Source organism: Dipodomys ordii, unplaced genomic scaffold (genome assembly GCF_000151885.1).
Source record: "Dipodomys ordii isolate 6190 unplaced genomic scaffold, Dord_2.0 Scaffold14, whole genome shotgun sequence".
Taxonomy (NCBI): Eukaryota; Metazoa; Chordata; class Mammalia; order Rodentia; family Heteromyidae; genus Dipodomys; species Dipodomys ordii.
The window spans coordinates 4,355,870-4,383,421 of NW_012267230.1; the positions used below are offsets into that span (position 1 = coordinate 4,355,870).

At 58.6% G+C, this 27,552-nt stretch overlaps 1 protein-coding gene across 1 annotated transcript in view; it reads right to left on the reverse strand.

Moving 5' to 3' along the window:
- The window catches only part of Gtf3c1 (general transcription factor IIIC, polypeptide 1, alpha 220kDa), a 59,245-nt gene that overhangs the window by 7,118 nt on the left and 24,575 nt on the right, over nucleotides 1-27,552 (reverse strand). Inside the window, exons 8-36 of the mRNA XM_013011175.1 lie at nucleotides 27,081-27,196; nucleotides 25,721-26,036; nucleotides 25,267-25,460; nucleotides 23,176-23,312; nucleotides 21,444-21,597; nucleotides 19,931-20,034; nucleotides 19,115-19,299; nucleotides 17,817-18,074; nucleotides 17,555-17,700; nucleotides 16,267-16,364; nucleotides 15,536-15,632; nucleotides 15,266-15,443; nucleotides 14,491-14,629; nucleotides 13,453-13,588; nucleotides 13,212-13,293; nucleotides 12,925-13,113; nucleotides 11,895-12,052; nucleotides 11,287-11,429; nucleotides 10,237-10,318; nucleotides 9,625-9,737; nucleotides 7,575-7,637; nucleotides 6,491-6,584; nucleotides 5,305-5,477; nucleotides 4,179-4,466; nucleotides 3,587-3,846; nucleotides 2,166-2,446; nucleotides 1,047-1,467; nucleotides 532-583; nucleotides 4-158 (exon numbers count right to left, since the gene is read on the reverse strand). Of these exons, the coding sequence (XP_012866629.1) occupies nucleotides 4-158; nucleotides 532-583; nucleotides 1,047-1,467; nucleotides 2,166-2,446; nucleotides 3,587-3,846; nucleotides 4,179-4,466; nucleotides 5,305-5,477; nucleotides 6,491-6,584; nucleotides 7,575-7,637; nucleotides 9,625-9,737; nucleotides 10,237-10,318; nucleotides 11,287-11,429; nucleotides 11,895-12,052; nucleotides 12,925-13,113; nucleotides 13,212-13,293; nucleotides 13,453-13,588; nucleotides 14,491-14,629; nucleotides 15,266-15,443; nucleotides 15,536-15,632; nucleotides 16,267-16,364; nucleotides 17,555-17,700; nucleotides 17,817-18,074; nucleotides 19,115-19,299; nucleotides 19,931-20,034; nucleotides 21,444-21,597; nucleotides 23,176-23,312; nucleotides 25,267-25,460; nucleotides 25,721-26,036; nucleotides 27,081-27,196 (4,812 nt within the window). The remainder of the gene's footprint in view (nucleotides 1-3; nucleotides 159-531; nucleotides 584-1,046; nucleotides 1,468-2,165; nucleotides 2,447-3,586; nucleotides 3,847-4,178; nucleotides 4,467-5,304; nucleotides 5,478-6,490; nucleotides 6,585-7,574; nucleotides 7,638-9,624; nucleotides 9,738-10,236; nucleotides 10,319-11,286; nucleotides 11,430-11,894; nucleotides 12,053-12,924; nucleotides 13,114-13,211; nucleotides 13,294-13,452; nucleotides 13,589-14,490; nucleotides 14,630-15,265; nucleotides 15,444-15,535; nucleotides 15,633-16,266; nucleotides 16,365-17,554; nucleotides 17,701-17,816; nucleotides 18,075-19,114; nucleotides 19,300-19,930; nucleotides 20,035-21,443; nucleotides 21,598-23,175; nucleotides 23,313-25,266; nucleotides 25,461-25,720; nucleotides 26,037-27,080; nucleotides 27,197-27,552) is intronic.

Below are 27,552 nucleotides of genomic sequence, written 5' to 3' on the forward strand. Positions count from 1 at the left end.
CGCCCTCGTAGTACTCCATCAGGCCGCTCTCGGGGACGCCGGGCCGGCTCATGATGTGGTACAGCATGGCCTCCATCATGCCCTTGCACACCGGCACGTTCAGGTGGCCGTCCACGCTGCGCCACGGGCGGCTGACGAAGCAGATGTTCTCGTGCCTTCTGCGGGACAGGGGCCGGCCGGCCGGGAGCGTGCGCTCAGCCGCAGGCAGGGCTTGGGGGGGCTGGGGGCACCCGCCGGGGTCAGGACGGAGGGCCCGCCGCCCACGGCTACGAGGGAGCCCTGGGGCCTGCTCGGCCCGCGGGGCTGACGGAGGACAGGGTCCTGGTGCGCCCCCCCCCCCGCCCACTGGGCGCATGCGCACCACCGCTGGACAGAGCCGCTGCGGACATGCGGGCTCCGGGCAGGTCGCAGCTGCATCCGGAGCTGGTGGACTCTGAGCGCCCGGGAGGGGCGGGCGAGGGCGAGCCCTCCTGTGTGGGGGAACCCAGGGTCCCCGCTTATCCGCGGGCCCCGGAAGGAATCCCCACCTACCGTTCCTGTGCGGCCTGGGAGGTGCCCGCAGCCATGCAGCTCTTCGCGGGCCCTGGGGGAGCAAGGGATAGGGCGGTGAGAGCTGCGGGCTGGCCGCAGCCGCCGGGCTCTGCGGGAGGAGAGCGGGGCCTCTAAGCCCGCCACTCAGGGCGGGGGGGCGGAGCCAGGCAGCCGCCCGGCTCTGCGGGAATGCGGGGCCTCTCAGCGCGCACTCAGGGCGGTGGGCGGGGCCAGGCAGCGCCGGGCGGGGGCGGGGCTCCTGCCGCCACGCCCTTTGTAAGGGGGGTGTGGGGGGAGCTCCCGGACCCTCACTTGCCACCCAGAAGCCCGGGGCAGAGGTGAACAGAGGCCGCAGGAAAGAAGTGGTAAGGCTGCGGGGGACCTAAGTGGCGTTAACGGGGCCCCCCCCACCAGCCTGGGGGGCTGCTGAGGCTGGAGTGGCCGCCCTCGGGTTTGTGGGCGTGGCCCGGGAGGCCTGGGGGCGGGGCCAGCGGGGCGTCCCGGTCGGTCGGTACCTCTGGGGCCTCCAGCATCCTCTGGAGGGTGGACCGGACAGCTCAGCGGCTCGGGGCCTGGGGCGCTGGGGGTGCTGGCAGCTTCTGGGCCCTCCTGCCCGGGGACCCCTGCCCCCGTGTTCTCAGGAGCCGAGGCCAGACGCACGTCCTGGAGCGTGGGCCTCTTGGCAGGGGGGCTCAGGGCGTCCTGGGCACAGGGGTCACCGCTCTGGCTGTCCAGATGGGCACGCCGCTTGCCACCTGGGGGGCTGTGCACAGGGGCCGGGCTCTCGGGGGGCTGGGCCTGCTTCCTCGGCGTGGCTTGCTCCTCCTCGTCTCTGGGCCGCACCGAGTGCAGCAGCCAGGGGTCGGCGTGGGCCGCGGCCACCAGGCGCACTGTGTTCCCGCCCACCTCCAGCACCTGCTGCTGCTCCAGGAGCTCCTGGGGGAGAGCGGGACGCGGGGCCATCACTGGCGGGACCCCACGCGGCTCCACGTCTCCCCATGGTCCTCTCACGCCACCAAGTCACTCTTAGACCGTCACTCTTAGAGGTCACTCCCACGGGACCTGACCCCAAGCACCAAGTCCCTCTCTGGATTTGGCACTGTCCTGTACCACAAGGGACGGGAACTCTCTCATGCTCAGCCACGCGCTTGTCCTGACCCTGTCCGGGGCAGACACGGGCCCCCACGCAGTCCAGCTCTGGCCTGGCCTGGCCTGGCCTGGCAGTGGGGTCTGGGCTCTGCCACCATGGCTGTGGCTCTGCGTCACCTCCTGGCACTGAGGACCCAGGGGATAGCCTGGGACACACCGTGCCCTCGGAGGCCAAAGGTCTGTCCTGTCCCATAGGAAGGACACGTGGATGCTGACCCCCAGCCCGAACCCCAGAAGCTGTTGAACACAGGCCAGGGCACAAACGCTCCACCATTCTTGGGGCTCAGGGTCCCTGGGCTGGAGGGAGCAGGTGGGTGAGGCACTGTGCAGGGGGCCGGCAGGGGTGAGGAGGGGAGGGCAGGGCAGCAGCCGGACTCAGCCAAGCTAATGCGCAGGGGAAGCGGAGTGTGGGGAGAAGTCCTCGATTTTCAACGTTGGCCACTTGACCTCCTGACCCTGCGGCGCCCGCCTGCAGCGCGGCCTACCTGGACGTAGTCTGGGAAGGTCTTGGTGCGCTGGCCGCCTGGCCTCTGCAAGGCGGCGAAGCTTCGGCTCAGCCTGTCCCTGTCCACCCCGAAGGCGCCCGCGGCAGCCACCGTGCTGCGGATCTCCAGGGCGGCGCACACGTCCTCCGAGCTGTACCCCGCCAGCGCCATCTGGTGGGCAAAGTCCTCCACGCTGGAGGCCTGCTCTGGGGGGCACGCCAGCCGGGTGAAGGTGTCCGGGAGGCAGGAGGTTCCGGTGGGGAGCTCTTCCAGAGGCATGGCTGCAAGGATATTGATCAGGGGGATAAGAGAACCAGCCTGGGAAACCCTGCCTTCCAGACCGGCGCACGCACAACGCCGCCGGGTACATGGAACCCCTCCCTTTCTCCCCAGGCCAGCCTGGCTCCCCGCGGAGTGCAGCCCCTTCCAGTACATTCCAGCTTCGGCCTCCGTGGACCCCTGTGAAATGCAACTCAGCTAGACCACAGGTCTAGAGATTCTGATTACATTTGTGCAGGGTCCAAACTCTAGATCTATTTTTCGTTTGCCAGTCCTGGGGCTTGAACTCAGGGCCTGGGCACTGTGCCTGAGCTTCATTTGCTCAAGGCTAGCACTCTACCACTTGGGCCATACCATCACTTCCGGTTTTTCCTGTTTTATGTGGAATGGAACCCAGGGCTTCATGCATGCTAGGCAAGCACTCTACCACTAAGCCACATTCCCAGCCCCGGAATTTTCTTGTGTGACAGTCAGGGGCTTGAACGTGGAGCCTGGGCGCTGCCCCTGAGCTTTGTGGATCAGGGCTAGTGCTCTACCACTTTGAGCCACAGCGACACTTCTGGTTTTCTGGTGGTTATTTGGAGATAAAGAGTCTCACAGACCTTCCTGCCCAGGTTGGCTTTCAACTGCGATCCTCAGATCTCAGCCTCCTGAGTGGCTAGAATGACAGGCGTGAGCCACGGGCACCCGGCAAGCATAGAATTTTGACTATGGCAACACATTGAGAGCAAACACCCTCAGCTTGGACCATACAGGCATGGAGGACGGCCAGCCAGGGGCCCAGATGAGGAGGGGGAGGAGACAGGCCTCAAGCTGAGCACAGGAAACAGAGGTTCAAGAACTTAGTGTTTCCAGAGCTGAGTGTGAAGGGAGAGGAGGGGAGGTCGCTTTTTTACCCATCAACAAGGCGCCCAGGGCCCAGCGCCGGCAAAAGTAGGGAAGTGCCAAACGCGGGGTTCTGAGGTGACTCCCAAGCTAGAAAGAGGGGTTACTTGCAGGAAGTGGACAGCACTGGCTGTCATCTGGGAAAGGCTCCCCGGGCGGCTGTGTGTGTGTGGGGGGGGCCGCGCGCTGCGGGGCGGGGTCCCCATCTCTAGGTGGCTGCGTGCGGCTGGCTAGTAGCAGGGAAGGCAGTCACTCACCGAGAGGCCCGAGGCGGGCGGGCACCGGGGTGCTGCGGAGCCGCATCTTCACCTGGCACGAGTTGACCACCACGCTGTCGTTGGGGTTGAGGCTGCGCGTGCTGATGCTGCCGGGCGCGCAGTAGCCCCGCATCAGCAGGTACTTGGTGTGCGAGGCCTGCTGGGCCTTCACCTCCACGCCCTGGCGCTTGGTTCCCGAGCCTTCGTCCAAGTCTTCCTCCTCATCCTCATCGTCATCCAAGCCCCCGTCCTTCGCCAGGCTGTGGCAGAGGAGCAGAGCTTGCTGGCCGGACGCAGGGGGGGCCCTGGGATTTCCCACGCAGCCAGCCATGCTACCCCGCCGGGCTCGGCTTTCTAGGTCCTCTTCACGGGAGATGTCAGCAAGCCTGCCGGGGCAGCCTGGCTCCCCCAATCCCTACAAGCTCCCCAAGGCCCCCAGTTCCTCCCACACAGATTGGGAGGCAAAACAGAACTCAGCACGTGTGTGTGGAATGAAGAAACACGAGCTGGCTGGGCAAAGGAACCAAGCTAGGGGTGCCAGGCCCCATAGCCCGGACGCTGACCCAGTGGCCACGCCGGGCCCCCGGCTCACCTCTTCATGTCCTCACTCTCTGTCACCGAACTGTCCACCACCACGATCTGCTCTGGGATCCGGACGTCCACAGAGAGGAGGCCCAGGGAGAAGAGGACCAGGGCTGTCACGCAGTGGCCTCCGGGGCCGTCCAGGGCGAAGGGCACCACGTGGTCGACGGGGTCGCTGCCATCCTGGTCTTTGAAGGCAAAATAGTCGGGCTGGTCCAGCTTGCCGGCGGCCAGGACCCGGTGGAAGAAATGGAAGGACTCGGTGCACAGTGCTCCGGGGAAGCGCCAGGTGAACAGCCTGCAGGCACAAGAGCAAGGAAGGACTAGCAGCCTTGGGCCCTGGCGGCCGTGAGGACCGGGGCAAGCTGCCCCTGCTCCTCCCAGGTGGAGGCTGCGGAGCTGGGTATCTGTCCTTCTCCTGCAGTCCCAGGGCCACTCCCACAGCAGCTCTGTCTTTCCGCCTAGCCCGAGCCCGTGCTTCACCTCGCATGTGCTGTGCAGTGGCCAGCCTGGTCAGAAGGGTCCCTCCCCGTGGCCTGGGACAACTCCAGGGACGCACCCCATCCTCTGACCCAGGAACTCTGGCCCACAAAGCCCAGAAAGCGGCTCAAGGTCAGATGGCGCTGCTGCACTTGGTCTTCTGTCTCCTGCACCCACAAGTATTTCCAGCAAGGCCAAGGGGCACAGGAACTGAACGGAGCCAAGGGGGCTGTGTGCCCGTCTTGGAGGGCGGCTGGGCCAGCCTGAGGCTGCTGGGGGCTTCGTGGACGAGCTTGGAAGGTGCTGCTCTGGCTGGCCCTGCCTCCCTGGGCCAGTGCGCGAGTGTCCTGAGGAAGGAACTTGGGGTCCCACCCCGACCTGGAGGGGCTCCCCTCCTGGACCACGGAGAAGCTTGGAACCAACTCTATTCCCACGTGGCCAGAGGAAGACAAACTATAACAGGGCCACACCCTAACCCCAAACCCTGCGGGCCCTAACCTCCTCCGTTCTGGGATGCACCTTACTCCTGGGGTGAGGCTGACAGCCATGGCCGCCCTGCCTGCCCTCCACCCTCCTTCCCAGGGTGCACCGGGCTCCCGGGGTGAGGCCGAGTGGGGGCCAGGGCCGCCCTGCCCGGGGGCCGGCAGGGAGCTCACCTGTAGTAGGACTGTGACAGCTGGTAGGACATGGGCACAAAGGGCAAGGCCCGGTTTTTCTTGGGGCCCATCAGGTGATTGACCCGGCGCCGGTTGACCAGGCCCCTCTTCTGGCAATCCACAAAGGCCTTGACAAGCACGGGCTCCCGGTACTTCCGGTAGAGGTGGAAGGTCTGCAATAAGGCACTAGGCGGGTGAGGGAGGCGCCGAGGCCCAGGATGCATGGAAGCACTAGGAATCAGTCCCGGGACCTGGGTGGACAGACAGGCCATGGGCGGGGAGGCGGAGCACAGGAGGGGGAGTGAACCTACAGGGGGCTGGCTCTCAGAGGGCACTTCTCCCATGCCCCGCCTACAGCAGCCACCAGACCGCAAAAAGGAGCAGCTAACATCAAAGCCTATCTCGTGTGTGTGTGTGTGTGTGTGTGTGTGTGTGTGTGTGTGTGTGTGTGTGTGTGCTGGGGATGGAACTCAGGGCCTTGTGCTTTTCCTTATCTTTTTCCGCTTAAGGCTGGAGCCACATCTCTACTTTTGGCTTTTTTTTTTTTTTTTTTTGCTGGCTAACTGGAGATAAAAAGTCTCTCAGAAGCCAGCCAGGTGCTATCCAGGAGGCTGAGATCTGAGGATTGCCGTTTGTGAGAGTCATGTCCAATGCACCACCAGCAAACGGGAAGTGGAGCTGTGACTCCAAGTGGTAGAATGCACCCCTTGAGCAAAAAAGCCCAGGTAGAGAGTCCAGGCCCTGAGTTCAAGCCCCACAATTGTCGAAAAAAAGGTCTGGGATTTGTCTTCTCAGGCTGGCTTAACATCCCCTCAGATCTCAGCCGCCCGAGGAGCCAGGATTACAAGAGCGAGCCCCAGCGCCCGCTCCAAGTCTATCTCTTTGGGCAGAGCCTATGGGATCAACATTGGGCGCTGCCTGCTGTCACTCTTCCGTCACCTCCCCCAGCCTTAGCTGTCGGTTTGGCCTGCAGCCTGTGTCCCCTGACTCAAGCCCCAGCCAGGCATGAAAGAAAAGAAAGCAAAAGGAGAGAAAAGACATGGGCATAGCCCTGTGGTAAGAACATCTGCCTAGTGTATACAGGACCCTGGGTTCCATCAGCACCGCAAATGAGCAAACAGAAGCTCCGGGGAGATGAGAGCTCAAGCCTCCAGGCCCAGGTGGCGCAGGCACGGCCAGGACCCACCTGGAAGGACTGGCAGGACTTCATCTGGCTGTTGGACAGGGACAGCGTGCTCTGGATCAGGTTCTGCAGCACCAGTAAGTGAATGTCGTCCACACTGGAAGAGACAGCAGGGCTGCATGCGGTGCGGCGGGGCCAGGCCCAAAGGGGTGGAGCCAGGCAGCATGGGGTGGGGTGGGGCCAGGCAGCATGGGGTGGGGTGGGGCCAGGCAGCATGGGGTGGGGTGGGGCCAGGCCTCAAGGGGCGGGACCAAGCAGCATGGGGTGGGGTGGGGCCAGGCCCCAAGGGGCGGGGCCAGGCCCCAAGGGGCAGGGCCAGGCAGCATTGGGTGGGGCCAGGCCCCAAGGAGCAGGGCCAGGCAGCAAGAGGTGAGGTGGGGCTGCATGGGGCTGGAGGGGCCTAGGCCTGTCCTCAAGGCCATGTTTGACTTTGGAGGTTCCAGACCATTCCCAGTTTTAAAAAGAGGCCCAATCTCCTCCAAGTGACAGGAGCACCAAAGCCAGTCACAAAGCTGAACCAAACACACCTAATCACCAGCACTGTTAGGACTTACTAGCGAGTTTCTCTGGGGGCAGACGGGTTTGCCCCAGTGGGCAATGGATGCCATTGCTAGAACTGGCTACAGACACGGGCTGCGGGAGTCTATGGCAGCAGACAAATGGCACACTGTCTTTGCCTCTTGTTCAAGTGAGTCTGTCTCCAAAGACAGTGGTCTCTCAATGAATTACAGAGCTAAACGCAATGTGTAGAGAAAAAGAGGGGGGGGAGCTCAAATGTCCCCCCCCCAGGCCACCTTAAGGCAGCATGAGGGGAGCCCAGGGGCCGGCAAGCCTTTTCTGTACAGGGCCAGATAAGCCACGCCGTAGTCTTTTGGGCTCTATAGCTTCCTGAGATGATGCACCATGCACGCCATAGCACACAGGCAGCTTGGGGGAGGATACACAGAATGGGCATGACCTGCGTTCCAATGAACCTTTCATTCACACAGTCAGGCGTGGTCTGCACCTGAGCACCGCCTCCCCTCGCCTCCCCTCGGCCGGCCGGGTGCAGCTGCGGGAAAGGCACGTGCTTGCGCGTGCCCCTCACCTGTGAAGGACATCCTCCTTCCTGATGCGATCTTTCTCATCCCCGATTGCCAACACTCGGTACCTGTGGGGGAGAGGAGAGCACAGCAGTGCCGATGGCCGGCTGATGCTGCCTGACCTGAGATGGCCACTTACTGCTGAGAAGGGGCGGGGAAGGAAACACCACGCTCACCCAAAGCCAAACACTGCACATTTAACTCAACCACACTGTGCCACGCTGTGCGCGTCCAGTGCGCCTGTCTGAAGGAGCAGGGTAGAGAAGATGGCTAACCCAGAGGCAATGGGCTGACCCGGACCCAGCTCCTAGCGAACAGAGCAGGATGTGGAACTGGGCCCACTGTGATTAGAAAACGAGACACCAGAGGAGCCCGGAAGATTCCAAAAGGATTCTGAGAAGGCTAATCTAAGAGAAGCCAAGCAGAAGGCAGCTGGGACTGAGAAAGAGATAAAGGAACAGAATCTCAAGTTCCAGTGATCTTCTACTGCCCAGTGACCAGTTAACAACAACACTGTATGTATCAAAACATCACACACCATAAACGTATGCCACGAAAACATAACAAGTCAGTTGGACACAGCGACACATGCCTGTAGCTCCAGCACTTGTGGGGGGGGGGAGGCTGAACAGGGAGATTTAGAAGGCCGGCCTGGGCTAAAGAGTAAGACCCTGCCTCCAAAAACCAAGGGCTGGGATGTGACTCAGTGGTACAGCGCTTGAAACCGGGGGCTTCCAGTCCTGATGTGAGTGATTGAATGAATGAAAAGCCCAAAGGAGAGTTGCTGCATTCGATGGTAGAATAGTGACTACTTCTCTACTTCAGTGAGCTCCATAAGGATCATTGTACTAGGTTCATCCCAAGCAAGTATGTATAAACAGTGGCCATTTAAGAACATGGTCATTTGTAAGATATTCCTTCCTGAAACGCAGTGCCAAGAAGAAGCCCCTTTTCAGAGAAGTATGCAAACTACTTTTAGCTGAGGTGGGAAAGTAGGGAACTCTTTTCTAGACTGCCTGGCCTGCCAGAAGGCTCAGGGCCAAAGCCAGTGTTAGTTAAACTCTCAAGTGCCACGTGTTCAATCCTCAAGACGGATCAGGAGCGCCTGCCTGTTAGAGGCTTTACTGTTACTGCTGCCTTCCGGGGTGAGAAGCTGGACCTACTTCACTGCAAATGTGGGGACATAAATGACAAGCAGTCCAACAGGCCAGAGACGTGCTTAAAACTGAACATAACTGTGCCACGTGGGATTCTAGGAAACAGTTTACTGCAGAAATAAAGCAAAGCCCAGCAGAGGGCTAAAGGCAGCCGAGTCCAAGATCACTACCTGGGCCTGGCGCTCGGACCATGGGAATGACCTGCTGGGCAGGTGGAAGGGTAACAGCCAATGGGCATGCAGTAAGCAAAGGCATCATCAGTTCACGAGCAGGAGCTGCCCAATGAACACTGTCCATGAGGCCTCTCTCCATGTGGATGGTGAGAAGGCTCACTGCAACCATGTCCAGCCTCCAGGCCTCGTTCACAGAACTTACAGAGGACTGCACAGTTTCACTGGGTTCTGTGTTGAAAGCCAAGTGAGTTCTTTTTTGTTTTGGGTCGTGGGGCCTGAACTCTGGGCCTGGGCGCTGTCCCTCAGCACTTCAGCTCAAGGCTAGCGCTCGACCACTTGAGCCACAGCACCACTTCTGGTTTTTTGGTGGTTAATTGTAGATAAGAGTCTCATGGACTTTCCTACCTGGACTGGCTTTGAACCATGATCCTTAGACCTCAGGCTCCTGAGTAGCTAGGATGACAGGTGTGAGCCACCAGCGCCCAGCTCCAAGTGAGTTCTTAGGCTGAGTGGCTGAGCTGGACAGGGCAGAGCTCTGGTGTGGAGCAGCTGGGGTCCAGCCCCGGGGCGCGTGCGTGCTGCCGCGCGTGGCTGAGTGCCAGCTCCTCGTCTGTGCCTGTGGCTTCAGCTATGCTCGAGCAAGGAGCTCCTCACCACACTCTCTTCCTTGCTCCCACCCCCACGTCTCACGTGGGAAGCCCCGCTGCCTGTCTGCCAGAGCTCACCTGGAGAACAGCTCACGCAGCGTGTCGGGGATCTCCAGGTTCGTGTTCTTCAGTGCCGAACTGAACTTCTCCTTCAGCTTCTCCACAAATTCTTTAAACTCGTCGGCACAAACCTTTGGCGTGGGGAGCGATGTGAGAGCCCTTCCCCTCCACACAGATGCATCAAGACACAACTTGTGACAACCTCCCTCCCACGTCCATAGGGGGAGGTGGCAGACGCTCAGCACCCTGCCAGGAGCCCAGCAGGCATGCTGATGCCCGCTCTCCGTGCCCCACACGCCCCGCTCTGTGCCCACAGTCTGCCAGCACTAGGAGCTGGCAGGTGGCCTCCTCCTCCTCCAGCCCCTCTCACCTGCAGGCCCCAAACCAGCCCCCCTCCTCCCCCCCACCACCAGCCATCCTCAAAGCACCAGAGCAGCACCCCGGGAAGTCTGGATGGCTCCATGTCTAAAGAGCTGCCCTGTATTCTTGACAAAATGGAGTCCAAGGACAAAGGGCTGACAAGCTCATTTCCCAAAGGAGCTTGTGGGGCTGGCAGGGCAGTGAGGAGACCAGGCCAGCACCGGCTACCAGGCATAAAGCAGGCTGGCCCCGCTGCCTCCCGGGACCCACCTTTGGGTCTTCGTAGTCACACCTTCGGTTCATGAAGTCTCCAACAAGAGCTTTGTCCTGGTACACCTCGGCCAGGCAGACCCTGTGCAAAGACAGGGGAGAAGCAAGTCTGGATCTGGGCCCGTGTCCAGGGGTTGACCAGCAGGACGTGTCTGGAACTGGTGGCCCAAAGCCACAGCTGTCCACTCCACTGCCCTGTCAACATCCACGCACAGGCCCTCGGTGTCTGAGACGCGGGCCCTGGCGGGTGGCTGTCACTTACTTCACAGCCTGGGCCAGGCAGCCCAGGTTTCAGAACTCGCTGCATAGCGTCACACCCTCTCTTATCCAGACCTGCTTCTCTTTCTGGATTGGGAAGGTCCTCCAGGGAAGACTCCAGAGGGAGGGAGACATGGCAAAAGGCCTGCTGATCAAGAGTCTGCCCCCCAGCGTGTCACTGTCTGGCTGTCACGCTGGCATCTAGTGCGCAGAGGCAAGGAGCTAGTCCCGGCATGAAGTATCAAGGCCGCGCAGCCACGGCATGGCCGACGGCAGGCAGTCCAGCGCCCAGGCCCTAGGAGTGTCAGGCACTCTGGGGGTGGTTTTCCTGTCCCCACCCCTCTCTCTTGTGCAGGGGCAGAGGGGTGACCCTGCTGCTAACAGCCCAGCCACCGGCTGTGGCTTCTGGGACGCTCAGCTCCGTGGGGGGACACAGTTCTGCTGGGGATGGGGTCCCATGACCCAGGCCCCCCTAGTTTCTTGTGAATGAGCTACAGATGGGCTGCTCACAGCCAGCACAGGAGCTGCAGTGGAAGCAGAGGGCAAACTGGTCTCCATCCCCTTCTGCGGTGGACTCCGAGACCACTCAGTGGGTGACAGCACTTAAAAGCACGCTTGGGAAAGCACCTGCCCAGCGCACACCGGGCCTGGGGAAAGCCAAGGGCAAGCGGCTGGCAGATCCACACCTGGATAGCGCCCTGGAACGCCGGCTTCCCCCAGCCGAGACATGCGCATGGCTGGAGAGAATGACCTAGAAGCCTAGGGATAACCCAGAAGCTCCCATCCACTTACTTGTAGTTGAGATAGGCTTGGGGGTTTTTGACTATGTAGCGGGCTCTCCGGCCAACGGAGTGAGACGTCTTATCCAGAGACTCCTCGAAGGTGGAGTGCAGAATGTCCCGCACCACCTGCCACGTGACGAAGGGGCCCTTCACCTGCACCCAAGAGCAGAGATGGGAGTTCAGTGCCCGCAGGGGGACTGAGCCGCGGCCAAGGTTTGGGGAGAACACATGGCTCTCGGGTGGACTGACCAGCCTGCAGCTGGGACCCTCACTGGCCGCTGTGGCCGACATGGAGACGGGTCACACACTGGCTCTGCCGGTACCAGCACCCAGGCAAGGGGCCTGGGCCCACCGCGGGCCGAGCGCACCGTGAAACGGCCGTACTAGACATGCACCGCGCCGCTGCACATGGACACCAAGCCGAAGGACAGAGGAGCTGATGAGGAGCTTTAGGGGTGCCGGAGAGGGTGTGGAGGGGCCTGGCGTGGGGGTGGGGGTCCCCTGGGACGCAGGCAGGGAGTAGAAGGGGGAGACACCCAACAAGCCCGGCCCGGCAGTGTCGCCGGCCAGCCCCGGGGGGGCGGGGCAGATGGGACAGTCTGGCTGTGGCGGTGTCACCTTGGCGTTGAGGACGTTGCTGGCGATGCGGCACAGCATGAGCAGCCCGTCCTCCTGCGTGGACCAGGACACGCGCAGCCGCGTCATCCTCTGCAGGGCGCTCTGGTCGGCCTCGTCGTGGTAGCGCAGCCGTTTGTCTGCAGGTTCTGGGAGCTCCCCTAGGAAACCGTGGAGGGGGGAGAGAGGGCGCCTCAGGTGACGGGTGGGGAGCTGCCACTCAAGTCTCCACAGGGGCTGGGCAGGGGGCTCAGTGGTGGAGTGCTTGCCTTGCATGCATGTGAAGCTCTGGGTTCAACTCCTCAGCACCACATACACAGAAAAGGCTGGATGTGGTGCTGTGGCTCAAGTGATAGAGTACTAGCCTTGAGCAAAAGAAACTCAGGGACAGGGCCCAGGCCCGAGTTCAAGCCCCAGGACGGGGGGGGGAAGGAAAAAAGAGGCTCCACATTTTCATGGTGCCCACACAAGACTTGGCCCTCCTCATTACCCCATGCACCTTCCTCTGGCTACACTTCCAGGTGACGGGCTGGGCAAGCGGAAGGTAGCCCCTTGTTATTCGTCTGCTGATCTTGGCTTGTGCTTGCTCCCCTTGGATGGTGAGTCCTCTGAGGGGGCCTTACCCTTCCAGATTACCACAATCCAGCAAACTGAGAGGTTCCCCCCGCCCCCCACCAGCCATGGAGCACCCTCAGAACAAGCCACTGAAGGCAGGCCCTGCCTACGTGCTGTTTTACAATACATGGACCAGGCAAGTGGGCCTAAACGCTGGCACTTCTTGTCCCAATAAGAACCAGAAGATGCCCCGAGGGCTGAGTGGATCTGAGGACCCCCAAAGCCGAACAGGGTTCAGTCAGGGGGGAGGACTTTTGGGGGGTAGCTAAGGGAAGGCATACGGGGCACGAGGCAGGGCACACACGGGGAGTCTGTGCACAGCCCTCCGGGTCTGGGGCAGAGCCCGGATGTGCTGCGGCCCCTGCACAGCCCTGACACGCAATCCTGAAGCCCAGAAGCAGCAAGGACTCTGCAGAACCTTTCTTGCTCCTCTTCGTCCTCTTCCCGGGATCCTTCTTCAGCCGCCGCCGCTTCTGGCTCCGGCCGCCCTGCACGCGGTGGTTGCGGCCCAGCAGCGGCTCCTGCTCCAGCTGCAACAGCTCCTCCCGCTCGGCATAGAAGTCCATGCTTGTTTTCGCGTCTCCCCAGACGGGCAGCCGGCCTGTGCCTGGAAAGCACGTAAGACATGGCGGTCTCAGGATGGAGCGGTGAGGCCCAGCATGCCCCACGGGCCCCAGGCGGGCGGGGACGGGGCTCAGCACCCACCTCCGGCAGCCAGCGGGATGGGGCGCCTGGACAGGAAGGTCTGCAGCCTCACGGTGAACCCGCTCTCGGCGACGATGTTCTCCTGAGACAAGCATGGCACCGAAGTCACCAGGGCCCCGGCAGCCTGTCCAGCCATGCTGGGGCTCTGTGTGCCCACTCGGGAGCAGTGAAACGGGGGTGGGGTGTGTGGGAGGGCATGTGCGGCAGGGGGACCCCCCCTTCCTGCCCAGAGCCCACCCACCTTTCTGGCTTTGTTGATGATGTAGCTGGTCCAGATCCAGTTGCGCTTGAGGTGAGCATAGAAACTAGAATCGAGGCCAGCGGCTCCCAGCCCGTCACCAGGCACCACACCTTCATCCACAACCTCTCGGCTCCCCCTGAGACAGGAAACGGAAGTGTAAACCAAGAGACTATGGTATATGTGTGTGTGTGTGGAGATACTCTTTGTGTGTGCCCAGAGTTTACCTCCCCCATAAAGCACCCAACAGATAGAAGCGAAGAGCTTCTTTGCTTGGAGCCTAGTGTTGGCAGATGGTCACTTTCCCCAAAGTCAAAGATGGAAGCGGAGCTTTGGCTCAAGTGGCAGAATTAGCCTTAAGCAAAAATGTCAAATGAGGGCAAGACTCCCTGAGTTCAAGCTCCAGTACCAGCACACGCGTGCGCGCGCACGCACACACACACACACACACTCCACACACACACTCCACACACACACACACTCCACACAGTTACCTACGATTACCAACTTCTAAGTTCCAGCAGATAGAATACACAATTTATGGGGCTGGGAATGTGGTTTAGTGGTAGAGTGCTTGCCTAGCATGCATGAGGCCCTGGGTTCAACTGCACAGTACCACATGAATTAAAAATAAATAAATAAAAAGCAATCATATGTGAGCTGGATGCTGGTGCTCCATGCCCATAATCCTAGCTACCCAGGAGGCTGAGATCTGAACATTGAAGTTCAGAGGTAGCCTAGGCAAGAAAAGTCCTAGAGACTTATTTCTAATTACCTAACAAAAATCCAGTGGTAGAGCGCCAGCCTGGAGCAGAGAAAGCTTAGGGACAGTGCCCAGGACCTGAGTTCCAGTACGCATGCACACACAACTCAGGAAAAATAAGTAGGCTATAGGCTAATGAGTAAGTGTGATCAGTGCTACATGTGTTCAAGAGTCACCAGCGGCTGCTTCTGCAGGGCCTTGACCCTGGGCTCCGAGGGCATAAGGCCATCGGGCATGGCTGCTGGGGCTTGGGGACAGCGTGGGGGAAGGGCACGCACGTGGTGTACTCCAGCATGGCACACTTGCGCTCCAGGTTGTGCTTGTCGATGGCGTTTTCCTGCTCCTTCTGCAGGCTGCCCTCCTGCTCCTCGCCCTGCCCCTGGCTGCTCTTCTGGACGCAGGGGCAGCGCACCACGCCTGGAAAAGCAAAGGCGACCTCAGCTACCACAGCCTCCCACTGGGGCTCTGCTCAGGCAGCCGCTGGACAGCGCGGGAGCCAGCCTGCCTGTGACATCACTCCCTCGAGCGCCGGGAAAGGGAAAGGAAGGTGGGGGGCAAAGGGAAGGATGCTAAACCACCAGTGAGTGAACCCCAAAAGAGGGAGCTTGCTGAGCAGAGTCTGTGATGGGCAAGGTGGGCTGGTTTCTGGGGAAAAGCCGCCTTCCTCCTGGAAGCCACGTTGTTGCTGTGGGGGGGGGGGGCAGGAAGTCCTGCCCTTGGGGCCAGCAGTGGGCGGGGTGTGGCGGGGCAGTGGGGTGGGCAGCGCAGCTGGCTCCTCGGCCCCTGTAAGGCCCCGGGAGCAGCGGGTGGGAAATCCCCTAAGTGCTTACAGGGTGTACACCAAGTCAGTTTTAATCACTCCACAAGAAAGAAAATCCTATTTCTTGCCCAAAAGCTACACTTAAACCCACTGAGGTGAAGACACAGCGCCCCCACTTCAAAGCTGGTCCCAGGGAGCGGCCTAAAACCCATCGAGCCTCTTGGAGCTCTGAAGGCTGATTACAGAGGGAGGGAGGGGAGGGGGAGGAGGCGCCGGCCAGCTAGATGACGCACCTAGTGGGGTGTTGAGGCAGACACACTGCAGGTCAAACCAGTAGCTCTCCACGTCCTGCATCGAGTCCAGCACGTAGAGACGCCTCTCGAAGGGCCGTGTGCTGTGGGCCATGTTGTAATGCGGGTCACAGATGGTGGTGTCGATGATGACGGCATTCTTCTTCAGGAACACGAACACCTGCAGGAGATCCCCGTGGGAGAGGGGCGTGGGGTCAGCATCCCGGCTGCTTGGTCACCAGGATTCTTGGGTTGGTGCTGGGGGGACATTACCTGGTCTTTGTCCTGGAACTTTTCTGTGGGGCCGAACTGCAGAAGCCCCATGTAGCACAGCCTCTGAAGGTTCTCCACCACCGAGAAGATGTACCGCCTGCAACCGAACAGAGAGGGGAGATTCACCGCCCGGAATGCAGCCATTGGCAGGGGGCGGGTTCTCAGCAGGTGCATGCGTACTTCTCTTCCCTAGCTGGGCTGCCTCCAGCTGGTATTGGGAAAGGCCTGGCCGCCTCCCTTCCTACCCCTAGGCAGGGCAAGGGAAGGCTGACCCACAACTGGGCTTGATTTGGACAGCAAATGCAACAGAAGAAATCAAAACCCGAAATACAATACTCCAGTAGTTGTGGTCCCTAGCAGTAAAATTTGACTTGACTTTCACTTAAAATGTACCGGCAGCTCCTATTTCTTTTCTTCCTATTTCTCCTTCCCTCCCTCCCTCCATCCCTCCTTCCCTTCCTTCCTTCCTTTCATCATGGGGCCTGAACTCTGGGCCTGGGCGCTGTCCCTCAGCTCTTCAGCTCAAGGCGAGCACTCTACCACTTGAGCTACAGCGCCACTTCCAGCTCCTATTTCTTTGGTGGTTCAATTAATGGAAAACCTTGAGGCTTTCCAACCAAGAAGGTGGCACCTCTTCCTCTTGGGGGGTGGGGGTGGGGATGGGGGGGAGGGTTCAGGGCCCTGTCTCCCAGGGCTGGCTGGGACGTGAGCTGTGGGGTCCCGGGCCTCACCTCTTGTATAGGAGCTGCTGCCGGATGGACCTGGGGAGGCAGCGGATGAGCGTGTGTTTCTTCAGAGGGTCATTCAGGTACTCCTCGAGGTTTTCCACCTACAGAGGCCATCGGGAGGGTGAGCCTGGCACGAGGCCAGGGGCAGCTGCAAGCCTCAGGAGAATGACTGACCCCCCCCCCCCCCACGCCTCCTGCCTCTCTGCCCCGGCAGCCACTGGTCACATCGTGTGGGTGACAGACAGCATCCTTGTGCTCTGGGGACATCAGGAGGCAAGCAGTGGAGATTTACACAAAAACAGGGGTTCTGCAGCTGCCTGCATGTCTGTCTACCACATGTCATCAGCAAAGAAACCAGTTTTAGATGCCAAAAAACATAAGTCGGTGTTAGTTATGGGACATGCTTAAGAACGAATACAATGAACTACTTAACATCAAATTAAAAATTCTAGTGATGTGAAAAGTTTAACAATGTTCCGTGGAAAGAACAGCTAATGAGAGTAAGCATCCCAACTCCTTTTTTAAAAACAGAGATCACAGAGCTGGGAAGGTGGCTCAGTGGTAGAGCGCTTGCCTTGCATGCATGAGGCCCTGGGTTCGATTCCTCAGCACCACATAAGCAAAAAGAAAAAAAGCCTGAAGTAGCACTGTGGCGCAAGTGGTAGAGCACTAGCCTTGACCTGAAGAGCTGAGGGACAGCACCCAGGCCCAGAGTTCAGGCCCCACGACCGGACCCCCCTCCCCATAAAAAAAATACAAAAAACAGAGATCACACACAGCACAGTAAAAAAAAAAAAAAGACTGGAAGAAAATGTATCAAAAAACATGAGCAGTTATTCCCTCTAGAAGTGATATGGCTATAGCTAGTCTCTATTTTACTGAATTTCTAAAGCCACATTTTGTTGTTACACCGCAGTTATCTTTCTGCCTATCTAAAGACAGATCCATCTAGAAGAACAAGTCTTTAGTATAAGCCACTGACTATCCATCCATTCATTCATCCATCCATCCTATTATTTATTTCTACTCTATCTAGTAGAAAAGTATCTTGGAAATACTTTTCATCTTACCATTCTTCTACCAATCCACCCACCTATCTACCATCCATCCACCCACCCACCTCATCCACCTACCTACCCATCCACCCACCCATCTACCCATCCATGCATGCATCCATCCATTTATCCACCAATCCATCTACCCATCATCCATCCAGCCACCCACCCACCCATCCTTGCTGCTCCAGTTCTTTCCCTTCACCAATTGAGTGCATCCCCCATTGTTACGGTACCTTGTAGCTGACTTGCACAATCTGGACGAAGATGGAGAGTGGCAGGCAGAGAAGAATGTCACTGACGAGAGCCCAGCCAAAGCCAAAGTCTCTGTGAATTGGGATGGGAGGGACGTAGCGCATCCATGAGGCGTCATCCACGTACACTAGGAAGGAAAGCAGAGGGAGTCACTCTCGGTGGACAGGATCCACTCACAAGTGTGAGGCTGTCTCCGGCTCAGACAGGAAGCCGGGTCAGGAAGTGCTCTGGGAGCCTCCCCACCTGTCTCCGGGGTGCGCTCCACTTCAGTCTCCCGGGCAATGCCTTCGAGGCGGTCCTTGGCTTCTGAGGCCTCCCAGTCACCTCCCAGGGAGGAGCGCTGGGCTCCTGCTTTGCCTGCCCTCCTCTCGCTGCTAAAGCCCATCTTCTCCACCGAGTGGCTGGCTGGGTGCCCGTAGATCAGGTACCACAGGAACGTGTGGATCACCCGCAGCCGAGGCATTTTGGGCAGAAACCCAAGGGACCGCCCAAGCCCTGGAACTGAAGGAGAAAGGGGTGGGTGGGGGCTTGAGAAATCGCCGATAAAATTCAGCTCAATTCACCTCAAACCACTGCCCAAGAGATGGCAAACATGTTCCCTTCCCTGGTGGGAAACAAGCACAGAAATACCGAAAGGAAGGAGGAGGCTGGAGTCCTAGAGCTGGGGAAAGACCTCCCCGGGGAGGACACTGGCCTGAAAGGCAGGATCAAAAGCAAGGGAGGCTGTGGGGGGCACGGAGAAAGTAGGCATCACAGAGGGCCACCAGATGAAGACTTGGGACTCGATGAGGCCTGGGCTAACTATTCCCAACCTCTTCTTCATTTCTTTGTTGATCCAGAAGGACCCTGACTCCCTAGCAGCAGAGGCCAGGTGTCCCGCAGGAGCAGACTCGGGGATGGGAGACACCTGCTGGCCCTGCCCGCTCTAGTGCACACCACGCGGCTGGTGCCTGACGCCGTCTGACCTGCGCCAGGGCAGTGCTGCCCAGGGGGCACCCGTGGAGGGAAACCACGCACACGGCTGCTGTGGCTTGGAACCCACGCCTGCCATGCCCCACGCCAGACACGGCTGGTAGAGGTTGGGGCCCTGGGGTATCAAGGCAGCCCTCCTTCCCCAACAGCACCCTGACTACAGAGCCCTGGCCAGCTGCTGGAGCAGCTTGGTGGAGAAGCGGTGGCCCTGTGAGAGGCAGGAAAGCCACACAGGCACGTAGTGACGGAGGAAGTGCCCGTGGCTTGTGGAATGTCCCAACTAAGTGTACTGAGGAGAAGCAACGCATCCTGAGAGCAAAGTCCTTGGGCTGGGGTCGTGCATTGTCTCAGCCGGGCCTCCCACCAACCTGGTACAGTACACCAGACAAGAACAGTCTCCATCTTGCAGACAGGGACACAAGGCTGACAGAGATTATGTGAACACCCTATAAGGGGCCAGCTGGTAATTCAGAACTGACAGAGCTTGGTGGAGAACACAGAACGGACCACACCGGCGAGTTCAGAGAAGCCAGATCCAAGACAAATAAATGCAAGGCATCGCTCTTTACCTACAACGGGCTTGTAATTTTTAAGTGGAGGCACGCCCATTTTCTCCTCGGCCTTCTTTGCCCGAGCGCTGTCAGCCTTGGAGGGGCTGGTTAGGTAGGAGTCTCCTGGGCCGCTTGGGCCCTCTGCCTCGTGACTTTCTTCTTCAATCTCCTCTTGGGGTGCTGGGGGTTGGGGCACCTTCACCCTGCAGATGGGTCATGAGAAAATACGCAAGGGCTGGGGGAATGGTGGGTCAGACCAAGCTTGTAGGGCCTGGCATTGTTCACACTCACTCATCATGGGCGCAGACTAATGATGCAAACTAATACCATTTTCTCTGGGTGACTGAGACATGGGGGTGGGGGTCCCCGTGAGCACATGCCTGCCTGCAGGATTCCTCTGCCACCTGAGGTAGAAGCATAGCGTCCTGGGTCTCTGCCGTTACACACGACAGCAACCAGGAACTTGGGCAACTGGTTTAATCACTGTGGCAGGACATGCAGATACCACCAATTCGAGCTTGCAGCTCAGCTACCATGGGCCACCTCTGGTCTGCTGAGAATTTCTCCCATGCCTGAGTTTTCCCTCAGCCTGTACCCGATGCCTGAAGCTCAGGGAGAAGAGCCACTCAGTGCTTCGATGAGACTGAACAGAGATGCCCCTACCTGGGACAGGGACCTAGGGTGAAGACACACATCACGTCCGAAGATCTAGGGCCTGAGGGACCCTCGGGCTGGGGGACCATGCTACGTGCTTGAGCCCAAGGCCATTGATGGTGGGAGGGTTAGCAGGAACGGTGAGTTGCTCGGGCAACTCCTGGTGTGGCAGGCCCTTACCTGTTGGCGGTGCTTGAGTTGGAGATGCGGAATCGAACCTGCTCGATGGCACTTCTGACCAGAGGGTCGTTCTGATCCATGGACGGATGTACAACCAGGTCCACCTACAGAGAGGAGAGACATGAGGGAGGGCGGAGCCGGGGAGGGCAGGGCTGAAGAAGCCAACTTGTGTCTATAGCAAGTTCCTTAGCAGAACAATGCTGTGTGTGTCCAACATCTCCAGCAGGCAATCCCAAGAAGCAAGCCAAACGTGGGCTCTCCACAGTCTATAGGTGCTATACCACAACTGTTCAGGAGATCACATGGCCAAGCTCTGGACACAGCTGTCCACCTACGGTGCCCTGGCTAGGCCTTCTTCATTGCCTGCGGGGCATCCCTTCTGCCTGGAGCTGGACCCTGCACCTGCTCTGCTAAATCCTGTACCTGCCTCTCCTGTGCCTTGAGTCGCGAGGCGGGTGGCTGCCTTCCCTGGCGCTCTCTTTTCCCCTGAATGGCTGGGCCCTAAACAAACTCCTCTAAGAGGACAGAGAGTTGCTTCTGATTTGCCTTCCCCTCAGGAACCAAGGCTATGGGATGGAGACAAATGAGTGGCTCTGGGGAGCTAGGCCCATTGCTTCTTTTTAAAATAACCATTGTGCTGGTGGCTCACACCTGTCATCCTAGCTACTCAGGAGGCTGAGATCTGAGGATTGTGGTTCTAAGCCAGCCTGGGCAGGAAAGTCCAAGACTCTTTTTTTCTTTTTGGGTCCAGTCGTGGGGCCTGAACTCTGGGCCAGGGCGCTGTCCCTCAGCTCTTCAGCTCAAGGCTAGCACTCTACCACTTGAGCCACAGTGCCACTTCTGGCTTTTTTCCTTTTGCTTATGTGGTGCTGAGGAATCGAACCCAGGGCCTCATGTATGCAAGGCAAGCGCTCTACCACTGAGCCACCTTCTCAGCCCAAGTCCAAGACTCATCTCCAGTTAGAAAAGCAGAAGTGGAACTGTGGCCCAAAGTGGTAGAGTGTTAGCCTTGAGCAAAAAATAAGCAAAAAAAAAAAAAAATCCATAGCAAGATGGGAGAGAACAATTGAAGGAATGACATTGAAGCTGCACTGTACTTATAACTAAATATTTAACAAATAGACACTGCATTGTTGTGGGAAGTAAGTTGTCTTCTGTCAACAGAATATTGACACAATTACATAATTAGCGACATAGATACAATACAACTAAAGATTAAATGATGAAAGCCAAAGCTTTTTTTCTCTCCAAGGTTGAGAGGTGTAACAGATGCTTCAGGGTTTAATTTTTTTTTTTTCAGGCAGCTAACATAACATTAAAGCCTATGTTTTCTGTGATTCTTTTAACGCATATTTATAATGGATATGCCCCAGAAAAATCTAGACTAATTAAATAGGCAACTAAAATTAGAATAGAACAACAACAACAAAAAAAACCCTAGTAGAATAAAAGAATTTTCACTCAAAGACTCAAGGGAGGTAATGAATTAATTAGAAAACGAGAACAAGGCTACCTTCTTCTTGATGCCGTCCTGGACCACGGTGGTCCGGTAGAGCCTCAGGAGCCCCTCCTCAGACAGGTTCCTCACCAGGCGCACGATAGACTTCTTACAGCACTTGGTGGCCACGCCTTCCTGCTTCTCCTGGTCCATGATCATTTTCTGAATCCTGCAACGTCACAAAGTAAGCGGGCCGTCCTCCCCATCTCCACGCGGAAGGCCACACAGTCAGAGCAGGTGCACACCAGAGCAGAATCACGGGGGTTTCCCACACCCTGCAGGGGCTGACGCCTTAAGAGCATCCAGGAAGATCTCTCTCCTAGGCTGAGCAAGGAAGTGGAAGGCAAGCCCCCTCACCAGCAAGCAGAAACCCCCTGATTGGTGGTGGCAGGAGGAACACGAGTGGCGTGGAGGGGACTGTCACACCAGCCAAGGGTGTCCCGGGTAACCACCGCCTCCTCGCCCTGAGCCTCGGTCCTCTCCATGTCTCCCGTTCTCTGGATCTTACCGGGTCACTATGGCATTGCTAGACCACCAATCACAAAATGCTAGGGCCAAAAGGGACATTAGGGACAGGCATCGTGGTTCATGCTCGTCATCCTAGCCACACAGAAGGCTGAGACCAATATGGTGGTTTCAGGCCAGCCCAGGTGGCTCACACCTCTAATCCTAGCTACTCTGGAGGCTGAGATCTGAGGATCACAGTTCAAAGCCAGCCCGGGCAGAAAACTCTGTGAGAGTCTGATCTCCAATAAAGCACTAGAAAACCGGAGGTGGTGCTGTGGCTCAAGTGGTAGAGCGCTCGCCTTGAGCTGAAGAGCGCAGGGATAGCGCCTAAGCCCAGAGTTCAATCCCCACGACCATCACAACTGGCAACATGGCTCAGTGAAAAGAATGCTTGCCTGGCAAGCAGGAGGCCTTGAGTTGGAATTCCAGCAGTGCAGAAAACAAAGAGAGAAAAAAGGAAAATAGAAAAGACTAGCTGTGGCGCATGCCTGCTATCCCATTTATACAGAAGATATAAATAGGAGGATCAGAGTTCAGGCCAGCCTGGATAAAAAACAAATCCCTATCACAAAAATCACTAAAGCATAAAGGGGCTGTGGGCAGGGCTCAAGTGATACAGCACCTGCCTACCAGCGGGCTTCATGTCCTGAGTTCAAACCTTAATACCACACACTCAAAATGGGGCTGGGTGCTGGTGGTTCACGCCTATAATCCCAGCTACTCAGGAGGCTGAGATTTGAGGACTGAAGTTTGAAGCCAGCCTGGTCAGGAAAGTCAATGAGATTGGTATCACCAATAAACTACTCAGAAAAAGCTAGAAGTGGTTCTGTGGCTCACGTGGTAAGAGTGCTAGCCTTGAGCAAAAGAAGCTCAGGGACAGCGCCCAAGCCCTGAGTTCAATCTCCATGCCTGACCAAAAAAACTACCCCAAAACAAAAAGGGCAATCAGGAACACCTAGGTCAGCTACCACCACACAGAGGAGGGACCACAGTGACAAGGGACCTGCACGGGGCCCTGCCCCTAACACAGACAAAGCAAAAACCCTCCATCCCTGACTGCAGGGCACAGCTGCTTCTCCCTCACCCAGCGGCTGCACAGCAGGCATGCTGAGCCCTGAAGGAGCTACCCAGGGTTGCGGGAACAGATCCCCAACACCTGCCCCCACCATGCAAGCACTGCAACCCCACAAGGAGAGCAGAAGGCACATGGCAGCACAGAGGGACCCGGGGAGAGGCTCACGTGAAGAGGCTCTCGATGAGGCGGAGGTTGGTGACGGCCTCGATGATCAGGTTGCGGCGCTTCAGCAGGCGGTAGGTCTTGTGGGAGTTGTCCTGGCCCCCGCCGTGCCTGCCGCTCTTCTGGGAACTGCTGATCTCCTGCAGGAGTCAGAGGCAGGGGTGGGGGGCTCAGCCAGGCTCGGGGACCACCCACCCGAGGGGTGTGCTCCCCTCCAGCTCAAGAAGCCAGGTCAGCAGTGGATAGGATCCTGTCCCCCCAGCCCTTTTCTGGGCTCTCAGGTGAGGGGGGGCCAGCAGCCCGTGCTGTTCCTCGGCTCAGCTGTCCCTGTGGATGGGAGACCAGCACCCTCAAGCTTCCTAATTCTGTTCTCATCTCCCAGCAAGCCCCGGGGAGAGGGGGAGGGGAAAGGGGAGGAGTCCAGGTGGGTTCCCTGGGGGCACAAGTCTGTGGCCCAGTGGAGGTGGAAGGACCTGTGACCTCTGCCCAGAAGCCCATGGCCCCTAAATGTCTCCTTCCTGTCCTCAGGAGCGCAACCCTGTGGCATCTGCCCCCAGTGAGACCTGAATGGAAAGGAGAGTCTGACTGGCAGGGACTCTGAGCAGCTTGCTAGCACGGCCAGCCGCCCGGGGCACTTCTGCCCACGGGAGGCACTCTGGGAAAATGACAACTCCTCAGGGGCTACAGCTCTCTTTTGCGGCCGTGGGGCCTCAACACAGGGGTCATTGCAGCAGGGGCCGAGCTCTATGCTAGGCACCCAGGGACATGACCCCTGTACCAGGAAAGGCTCTCCTGTGCAAAGCGGCTCACTCTCCACGTGGCAGGGTTGCTTTGCCTACATGTCACTGGACATTCGATAGTGTCTGAACAGAACCAACTGTTTCCTGCTTATATACATGTAATTTTATATGTTTATAATGGCCTTGCACTTGAAGCAGGTTTCTTTCTTTTTGTCTGTGTAGGGCTTGAACTCAGGGCCTGGACACTTTCCCTGAGTCTCTCTGTGCTCAAGACTAGGGGTCTACCACTTAAGCCACAGCACCATTTCCAGTTTTTGAGTGGTTAACTGGAGATAAAACTCTCATGATGAAGCCGGGCGCTGGTGGCTCACGCCTGTAATCCTAGCTACTCAGGAGGCTGAGATCTGAGGATTGCGGTTCAAAGCTAGCCCGGGCAGGAAAGACTGTGAAACTCCTATCTCCAATAAACCACCAGAAAACCGGAAGTGGCACTGTAGCTCAAGTGGTAGAGCACTAGCATTGAACTGAAGAGCTGAGGGACAGCGCCCAGGACCAGAGTTCAAGCCCCATGACTGACAAAAAAAAAAAAATCTCATGGCGACTTTTCTACCTGGGCTGGCTTTGAACTGCGAACCTCAGCTCTCAGCCTCCTGAGTAGCTTGAATTACAAGTGTGAGGCACCAACGCCCAGCCGAAGCAGGTTCCTAACCCTGGCAGAGCTGACATCCTCAGCCAGATGGCTCACTACTGGGAGATGCGTAACAGCACCCTGGGGGCATGGTGACGCACACCACCTGGCGGGGCTGAGGCATGAGGATGGCTTGAGCTCAGGAGTTCAAGGCCAGCCTGAGCAACTTAGCAAGATCTTGCCTCAACGTCCTGCTCTGTATCCGCTCAACACCCTTGTAGAACCTCCCTCAGCAGGGACCATCAAAATTGAGGAGGGAGGAGGAAGGGCACGCCAGCAATCTATGCACCGCGGCCACTTGGAAAAGGAGTGTGTGAGCAATGAGTGGGTGTTGGGAGACCAGGGCCAATCTGTGCAGGGTTCAGGCAGGGCAGGGGAGGCTTGGGACTGTCCGCTGCCAGGCATGGAGTAGGCACGTGGGGCCTGAACTCTGGGCCTGGGCGCTGTCCCTCAGCTCCTCAGCACAAGACCAAGCGCTCTACCACTTGAGCCACAGCGCCACTTCCAGCTTTTTCTGCTTATGGGGTGCTGAGGAATGGAACCCAGGACCTCAGGCATGCAAGGCGAGCACTCTACCACTGAGCTACCTTCCCAGCCCCCCTGCACTCTTATTACTGGCTGCCACTGTCCTTGTGGCCCTCGCATCCGCTCCCCATGACCACTGACCTTATCTAGCCGGACCTCCTCGATCACGGCGATGTCCCCGCCATTGCTTTCCACGCAGTGAGAGCCGAAGGACACGAGGTCCGAGGAGCTGCTGGTGTCCCCGAGGCCGTCTCTGGCCCCCTTCTCCTCAGCTGCCCCCAGGGAAGAAGATGTCTGGGCCTTCATCGCGTTCATGTTTCCGGCCTTCCATCCACCTGTGAGGAGGGCAAATCGGGGGGGGGGGGGGGGGTGGAAGAGTACATAACCTCCCGGCAAGCCCCAACAACCCACGCTTTCTAAATGCAAACCCTGAAGCAGATCGCTGGTCATCTAGGGGACAGAGGAAGCTCATGCAAGTTCCTTCAACACACGGCACTGGCAGGGAGGATGGGGATCGCAGGACCAGGCTCTCCACAGCTCCCCTATGGGATGCGGGTCGGGCCCGGGGGTCCCCACGCGCACCCACGTGCCCTACCTTTGCCTGGTGTGGAGTGGTGGGGCTGAGAGCCAGGCCCCGCGTCCGTGGACGCCCTGGCCTGGCCCCGGGGCGCGCGGCCCTTGCGCTTGGTGGTGTGGCGCTCCTCCTCGCTGTCCGACTCGGAGAGGAAGGCGTCCTCTCCTTCGGGCTCGGGCAGCAGCGCGTCCTCCAGCACGGAGGCCAGGCTCACCGTGGTGAGCAGCTCGCCGCGGGCCTTCTCCCGCGCGTACTGGCGGCTCAGGTCACTCTCCTCAGCGAACGCGCACGTGATGTACTTGGTGGTCCGCTGCCGGCCCTCGTCTTCCATGAAGCCCTGGGGGGCGGGGGATGCTCAGCACCCTCAAGGCTGGTGGCCCTCTTCCTGCCAGGACACTTTCCTCAACTGTGACCTTGAGTATGTGTGCTGAGGCCGCCAGGACCTTGCAGCGGGCCTGGCTCGGACATCCATGGAGCACCCTGGCAGCCAGGGCTGGGAGGCAGGGTCCAGCTTCACTTTCCATGGGGCTTCCAGGTCTCACGTGTGTCCCTCCCCTGCTCCCCCCCTCCCCCCGCAGCCAGGGATGGTGCTAAGTGCCTGCTGTCACTGGGTCAACTATGATCCCGCCTTCCCACAAAACATCCAAAACGCACAGCAGGAGTGGGTACGGCCTGATGAGGTTTGCATGCCTGGCCCCAGAAGGTCCAAGTGGCAGAAGTGAGCTCCCCAGGGTGTCAGCACCTTGAGGTGTGGCCTAGTGGGAGGGGCTGAGGTCCCCGTGGTGTATGCTCTTTCAAGGGGACTCCAGGACTGATCACCTCCCCTCTCCCCTTCCTGGCTCGTGATGTAAGGGACCGTTTGCTCCGCCATGTGCTCCCCTAACCAGGGGCCCAAAGCAATGCGGGCTACTCGATCATGGAGTAGAACCTCAGGATTTCATTATGGTTGTAAAAAGCTAACACAACCATCAGGGCTGAGATGGCAAAGGGTGCACCAGGCACACCACATTGCTAGGGGGTGTCTATGTGCCAGGCAATCACGTGAGAGGGTCAGCCGACTGTTCCCACACGAGGGTGACTTCTGAGCTCTTTTGCTCAAGACTAGCACTCTAGCACTTGTGCCACAGCAACATTTCCGGCTTTTTGGGTAGTTTATCAGTAGTTATTGGGCCGCACAGACTTTCCTGTCAGGATTGGCTTGGAACTGTGATCCTCAGATCTCAGCCTCCTGAGTAGCTAGGATTGCAGGTGTGAGCCATCAGCACCCGGCACTCTCTTTTTCAAAAGCAAAAGCCAACAAGAGCCCCAGTGAGTGGCGACAGCACGGGCAGGCAGCCTGCGGTTTGCCTCTGGTACAAAGGGGAAGGCTCGGGACAGTTACCTTGACAACCTTGAACCTCTGAAGAAGCCGACACAGCATTCTGGCTTCCAGCTTCCCCACGTTCATGGCCACTCGGATCTCAGCCTGGGAAATTCCTTTCGTGCCTCTGCGCTCAACTGGGAGGAACAACATACTTGAGCCCCACCCAGTCGGGCCCAGGCCCCTGCCCCCAGCCTCCCAGGCCTCTCTCCTCCTCACTGTCTGGTCTCCATGCTCCTACCTAGGTGAGGAACCAGTGACCACCCACCCATGACTAGCACTTCATCATGCATGGGAAGATGACTTTCCCATTTGTTTTCCACACACATCAAGGTGACACCCTCCCCCCCTACTTTTCTTTCTTCTTTTTTTTTTGGGGGGGGGAGTCTGGTTGTTGGGCCTGAGCTCTGGGCCTGGGTGCTGTCCCTCAGTTCTTCAGCTCAAGGCTAGCGCTCTACCACTTGAGCCACAGCGCCACTTTCGGCTTTTTTCT